General features: G+C 40.4%; 1 protein-coding gene across 2 annotated transcripts; it reads right to left on the minus strand.

The window, feature by feature from the left end:
- Nucleotides 1–1,037: 1,037 nt before the first annotated feature.
- On the minus strand, nucleotides 1,038–4,167 carry LOC125530794 (thioredoxin-like protein HCF164, chloroplastic). Of its 2 annotated transcripts, none has more exons than XM_048695195.1 (5): nucleotides 3,919–4,167; nucleotides 3,525–3,752; nucleotides 2,626–2,729; nucleotides 1,753–2,088; nucleotides 1,038–1,340 (listed from the first exon to the last, which is right to left on the minus strand). In XM_048695195.1, exons 1-4 carry the CDS (start codon nucleotides 4,096–4,098, stop codon nucleotides 1,806–1,808), a joined length of 795 nt encoding a protein of 264 aa, XP_048551152.1. In that variant the 5' UTR covers nucleotides 4,099–4,167; the 3' UTR covers nucleotides 1,038–1,340; nucleotides 1,753–1,805. The 2 variants fall into 2 exon arrangements, with proteins under 2 accessions (XP_048551152.1, XP_048551151.1); XM_048695194.1 differs by having other exon boundaries at nucleotides 3,525–3,761.
- Between the last annotated feature and the right edge of the window lie 3,143 nt (nucleotides 4,168–7,310).

Raw genomic sequence — 7,310 nt, forward strand, 5'->3', positions numbered from 1 at the left:
ACATGCTGATAATTCTGGGAAACTCTCAAACTTTTTTTGCCAAGCATAATAAAATATACATATTCAAGATTGATCAAAATTTGACCAAAAATGAAAGTGTTCAGAAAAAATTGAAAACATTCTCAAAAATTAAAACTACCATGCTGATTGTTCTCGGAAATTTTGAAACTTTTTTGCCAAACATATAATAAATACAGACCAGAAAACTGGTTTGATGGACACAAGGTTGAAAGTTGTCCGGTTTTGAGAGTTTAAGGTTTTAATGTGAGCGATATTGGAAGTCAGGGTTGTAAACTAAAATAGGGAGATTGAAAGATGCACTTATCTGTTTTGAAAACTCTGTTTAGGTCAATCCTCGAGTCTTTTCGTAATACCACAATACATTTAAGGGGCAGGTAAAGGAATTTCTGTTCTCGTTTTTCTTTAGGGAATGTTGCTCACTACTTTTGCTCCAATATTCCTACTCGCTGGTTGTAAAGGTTAGGTATTTAGGTTCTGCAACTGTGGAAGCCAACTGTGGTCGCGTGCCAAAGCAGGCTAGCCGCCCGAACGGCCATGGAAGTGAGACACTACTCCACACAAGACACAACAATCTAAGGCCTTCTTTGGTTTGGAGGAATTTTATAGGAATTCTAGAGGATAGGATTTTTATAAAATTTTTTTCCTTTAGAGCCCTTTGGTTTATAGGAATGGATTCCTATTCCTACATAGGATTGGTTCCTATCCTTCATATTTCATAGGAAAATAAAAATGAGCCTAGACTCAATGGAAAAATTCCTTTGGTGTCAACCAAATGACATCTTGTTTCCTATTCCTACTCATAGGATTTGAGATATATGTCATCTCATTTCCTACAAGATTCTTATTCCTACGATAATCCTATGCTACGAACCAAAAGAGGCCTAAGACATAATCTAGACACTCTACGGCCATGGAAGCTACAATCCCTAAAGAAAAACGAGAGCAGAAATTCCTTTGCCTGCTCCCCTCGAACCTGTCAGGAAAAAGCTCATTCTAGGAACCTCCTTGCAAAAAGATGAGTAATGTTTACTTACTGTATTTCAAAAAAAAAATTGTTTATTAACACCAGTACGTTCTCGCGGCCGTAGCATACATCTGTTTCACCTGTATACACAATACACTGATTCTCGTAGTCACTAGCAGCTCAATGTTCTAGCCAAACGCCTGAATCGGAAAATCCACTTGCACAATGCCACAATCATATACACGAAACACTAATCCTGTTGCTCTTTTTAATGAGATTTCTGAACTCGGTCAGCTCTGCCCAACGCCCAAATTCTTGGCTCCAAGACTCAACATGCGTAACCTATATCGGCATCCTGCAGGAATCAGATCGAAAAAAAAATCCAGTAGTGTCAGGGGCAACAAAAGTCCAGATGATCATTAAACATCAAGTAACAGATGTGTAACACCAAGCTGTTTTAACTCTTTACATTAAGTTGGGTGAAAATCTAGCCTCCACAAAAGCTTCAGTGGTTCTGTCAGCAAGACATTATTTAAGTGCATACTAGAAATTGACAGGTTATGGTAACCTACTTTGCTATCTTTGTAAAGAGCTACTATATTTCAACATCAACAGCCCTCAAAAGGGCATTGCTGAAGATATATATAACTATTTCACTAAATCTGGTGACATCATGTACTAGTGATCAACTGCATATGTACTTATGCAAAAAGACAACAGACATTCTATACTTGGACTATACTTCTTCAAGAGAGAATAAGGCCTACTTGTCCATGAGTCTTGGCATTATGCTGAAACTGGTGGCCACGAAGAGCTATTACTAGCCATGACTTCTGGGATCAGCAACTTGATGGACTTTTCTGAATTCTGCGCTCGAGTATTGACCAACGGCTCGTGCATGAGGTATCGTTGGATCGCCAGAAGACAGAGCAACCACATTGTCGAGAAAATATTGTCTTGGAAGCTTCCCAACAACATTGCCTTCCTCATTTCCTTCCTTATCCAGAAAGGCAAAATGAGGAATACCTTCTACCCCAAACTCATCAAGCTCTTGTTCCCACTTTGTATTGTCGACATTCAACATGACAAAGTTGATACGGTCCCTACAAAGAATTGTTAACACAAGTTAACTAGCATCTAAAGAAACATAAAATGTGTTCATTGGTTCAGTCAGTAGTTGTATCCAAGTTGTTGATACAATGGCTTCAGATATGGAGATTCAGCAAGCATTTTACTACCAGGACTACTACTCTTATAACATAATGTACATTTATGTTTACTTCCAAAAAATTGAAATGCACAAATGTACATATATGCATATGCACCTGGATGCAGATCAGAATTGAATTATTGGCTCCTAGACTCACTAATGACTGTGGTCCATCAGTACTTTATAGGAAGAAAATACATTAATATATTAATTAATCCAGAACTTTAGTATTCTGTAGCCCGGCAAGTGTATGATACTGCATGCACTTATACAGGATTAGTGTAGCTGTCCAGCTACAAAGTTGTATTCAATGGAAGGTGCACATTTTAGGATCAGTAAGAAATACACATCAATTCTTCAGTGAAGGAACCAAATCATAGTTCTTATTTCTATGGGATATAGAGAAGCTAAAAATGTTGAAGTAACTTACTTGTACTGTTGCTCAATTTTGTAAATATCTGGAGCTAACTCTCGACAAACTTCACACCAGTCTGCGTAAAATTCGACAACAGTGGGCTTGCCATTTGAGAGAGCCTGTAGATGCACTTATCAGGTGAATTAGATTTCGAAGGCGAACATGCATGCAATTCAAAGAAAAAGTATGCGAAAGAAATGCAGTTTGTGCAACCAGATAAAGACGAGTTTCAATCATAATAGGGTTGCTTGTCAATTTCACATGAAAGCTATTCAGTGTACAGAATCTATGAGTACTAGTTTACCAATGGGCACCTCGTACCGCAGCAAATTTTCACATAAAGCAGTACTAAATCAATGAACCACAGATAAATAAACCCATCATTTCCTACCATCTTCTCCAGAAAAGCCAACATCTTGAAAATTGAGTAATACAAACATTACTGTAACTCTGTAAGAAAGCATGTCTTGGATTAACGGACAAATGGGCCGATGAACAATGATTGGATGTTCAACTTAATATGCTCTATGTCGAATGGTAGAGACCCACGACAGAAACTAGATGAGTTTAATGTTATAAATTGACTCATAGAAAGTTCTGATGAAGTCTGAAGAAACGAAGCATGGCTACAATGGCGTGTCATAAAGAAGGAGCACTTTCTTGGATCTATTGCAATGGGTTTTAACTCTACCATGAACTGAACTGCAATGGATCATGCTTTGTTGTTCACATACTGCAATTGTAAGCATCAAATATAGCAACTAAATTACCCATATCTGTAGTATTATATAATAAATGACAGAGAAACTTCCTTTTGCTGCTGACATTTAGCTGAACATTATGCATCAGATATCTCTTTGTCCAGTGTAGGGGTGGGCAGAAAACTCCTTGCTGCAAAGGAAAGAAGCGCTAACCTCTTCATATGGCACAGCATTAGCAGCAAGATCCTTGAGAGAAAACCCGCCAAGTTGGAGCCTTTGAGATCCAAAGAGGCCCACTGCTGCAAGAGTGGTGAGCACAGCTATCCTTCTGTTGAGACCCCTGTCTGGAACAGGTGGCTCGGCAGCAGCCTCCTGGGGCGTGCTGCTGCTGCTGCTGCTGCTTGGCTGAGGCTTTTCTTCACCCAGCTCAGCTTTGACGTTCTGCTCGTCCTGTGGCAAGGGGGGGCAGGAATGACTTCACATGCTATATTGCTATCTGATTGGAAATTTTACTGTTGTTTTATGAGCATGAAGCTAAAGAAGCGCTAGCTAGTCTATCCACTGCCCCAAATGGCCAAATCAGTTTGAGTGTGCTACGAGGACTCACCGTCTTCGGCTCCGCGGAGTCGGGCGGCGCGACGCAGGACAGGGTTCTCGGCCGGCGACGCCCCCCGCGCAGATGGACGCAGGGCGAAGAAAGCGGAGGCGACCGGCTGCGGAGTCCTGCGAGGCCCGGCCGCAGGTCCGGGAGGAGGAGGCCGGAGCACCTCGAGGTCACACTCGCCATTTTTCAGTTACGTTCCGGGATGGCACAGCACGGGGGAGGGAGGGACGAACTGACGACGAGCCGACTGGGTGCCGGGTCAAACGAGATGATGATGATGTGGGTGGAGCACACGGCGCCACGTCGCCCGTAATCGTGCGATGCAAAAGGAGCGTGCACGTTTTTGTTTGATTTTTTCGCAAAAGAAGGTGGGGTATCTTCTTAATAAATAAATTGAACAAAATTTATATGTTCTATACCTATCGATTTTTTACATAGAACTAGAAAAGTGCCCATACATTGTAACATAGTCATATATTCCAGTGGTTTTTTTTTCCGCAATAGATCATGTAAGTACATATTCCAGTGGTTAATATCAGTTGTGCCAATCATATACTCTCTCAGTCTCAAAATAAATGTCTCAACCTTAGTAATTATACTATCTTAGTAGTTATACTAAGGTTGAGACATTTATTTTAATACGGAGGGAGTATGTACTTACATGATCTTGATGCACATCCCGCATATACCCGTATCATTCACTATCCCATTGCCACCTTCGCTCTTGGGATATGAAGGCTGTGAAAAAATAATGTCTTCTTAAAACATCCAAATAAATTACAGGCCCATGAAACTGAAAATGGTACTCCCTCCGATCGGAAAAAAGTGTTTCAACTTTGAACAAAGATTGAATCATTTTTTTATTAAAACAACATCTAACTTAAGCATAACCTATTAACGTTTCATATTTCTAAATAATAGTAGGACTTTGTTGTTATTTCTATGCTTACATTGGTTAATATTCTTTTGTGTCATTTAGGCCATGTAATAAATTTTATTGAAAAGCTACCATGCAATTCTATTTTATATTGTTTTCAACTATTCAATGGTAGCATACATCAAATTAACATATATCGATTTGCTTATTTAAGCAAGCAAATTCTTCAGAAGAAGAAAAAACTCAGGAGGCGGTCTGTTACCTGAAAATCTGGGACACAATATTTTGTTTAATATTCTTTTATCATTTTGGCCACTTCATAAATTTTATCGAAATGCTACCATGCAGTTCAATCTTATATTGTTTTCAACTATCTAATGCTTGCATGCATCAGATTATTATATACAAAAAATATATATTATTATATATAGTACTGATTTTCTTATTTAAGCAAGCAAATTCAGAAAAGAAATCGGGGGAGATAGCCCAACATAATTTACATGATTAACTTGAAATCACTATGCATGGCACGCCACAAGCAAGAAGAAACGCTCCCCGTCTATCTTTCTTCTTCCCTAGTTCAGTAGCACAACGTCATCGACAATGGAAAAGGGCAACAACATTCAATTCATGGCAATGCACATCCAAATGCATGGCATGTCATGTTAAGGTTGCTATAATCTCCGATAGACTCCTTTCCCGTTGCGTTCGCAGATCTTTCCTAGATTAGGGAGTGGCAAGCCACAATTCAATACACTCCGCAGAGGTGCGCTACTATACCCATGAATGATTAACTTAGCCCTTTTTACTAGTCTGTAACCTTGCACACCCATGATGTGTGGCTGGGTCTAAGATCCGAGTCTTTCGCTCGTCTGTTTTTACCAATGCCCCTGCCCATGGCTCGAGAGGTATTCCCTCTTTTGCCCAAAATCAGCAACATGTAGGGATTCTACGGCCCCGTAACCGATGAGCTTACATCGCTCTGGCGATAGAGGATTGATGCCCCCTGCCGAAAGAGTCTTAATGGAACCCATTGCCGATGGGTTGTACAACTCCCTAGACTGCCTCACAGATTGACGCCCCATGACGATAACCTATGCGAGGGCACATCGGTATGAGGAAAGGTAGTTACTCGCCCGTCCCATTCCAGGCTCCGTGGTCAACGCTATCAGTACGACACTAGAATATATGTTGACTTTGGTTATTAAACCCGGTGTAACGGTGTAATGGAACTCTACCACCGTGTAACCATCCTCAGTTCCATCACCCACCATAATTTATAGTACCAAACATAATTTTATTTAATGCAACGAATAGATACTGTAAGCAGGGATTTTTTTAAATATGCTTTTATGAAAGCATAAACAAAGGATATGCAAGGTATGCACTTGCCTGGTGATTGATAGGTAGCATAACTCGATGCTTCGAGACTCACGGTTGCCTCGGGTTTTGAAAATGACATATAGTCCGATAAGGATTGATGTTGCAAGAAACTCTGCAAGATGCTATTATGAATACATGAGATGGTTTTCCTCCCCTCTAATCGTTGTGTTGCCTTATTTGTGTTTTAGTTAAAGGATTTTCTTTAATTCAGATTATTGTCAACTCTTATTTCTAGAATTAACAAGTTTATAATTAGAAATTGTTTGTGAAACTATTTTATTAGAGTAGAATCATTGTTTTGGAATTAATGAATATTTGGATTGATTTCTCAAATTATTGAATATTTCCTTATTTAATATTTAAGTCTAGAAATTATAAAATTAGTTCCATTAAATCAAGAATATTACTAGTAAAGTGGAATATTATATATATATATAATTTTTGCACTTATTATATATTTGTAGTATTTTCTTGTTTACGATTTTGTTTGTTAAAAGTTTTTACTGGGTAAATGGGCTGGCTTGGCTTCTGGGATGGGCCTAACTGGCTTGGCCTGGCTTTGTTAAACAGGGACAGAGTCTCTGTCGACTTCCCGCCTGGTTAGTCACCCTCTCTCTCTCTCTCCCTCCCTCTATCTATCTATGGGGTTAGGAGTTGAGATCCTCTGCAGTACTGTACGGTGCTGTAGTGTGGATGACATATGGGGCCGGGTCCACCTGTTAGTGACTGTACTGTATCGTACAGTACTGTAGAGGATCTCAACCCCTATCTATGTATCTACCTTTCTCACCAGAGCTCTCTGTTTCTCTCTCGTCTGCTGATCCCCTTTCTCCGACGGCTTTGCCAGTTGATTCTGACAAGCTCCGACCATCTCCGCCGTCGTGCTGAACCTATACTACTTGCTCTCCTTGCTCCGCTCTATCGATCTATCCACATCATTTTCTCAATTGCTTCCTCCTACCAACAATCCCTTCGGATCTTGGTGACCTAGGGTTTTTTCCCCGAGTTGCCTCGGTCTCTGGTGGTGCTCCGGCCGCCGTGAGGTGCCCCTAGCGTCACTAGTGGCTTATCGCAGTGTGGTGATGCCCTTGGGTGGCGTCTCCATGCGGTGGTGCCCCCGAGATGGCGTCACCGT

This window comes from Triticum urartu, unplaced genomic scaffold (genome assembly GCF_003073215.2).
Source record: "Triticum urartu cultivar G1812 unplaced genomic scaffold, Tu2.1 TuUngrouped_contig_6564, whole genome shotgun sequence".
NCBI classification, from domain to species: domain Eukaryota; kingdom Viridiplantae; phylum Streptophyta; class Magnoliopsida; order Poales; family Poaceae; genus Triticum; species Triticum urartu.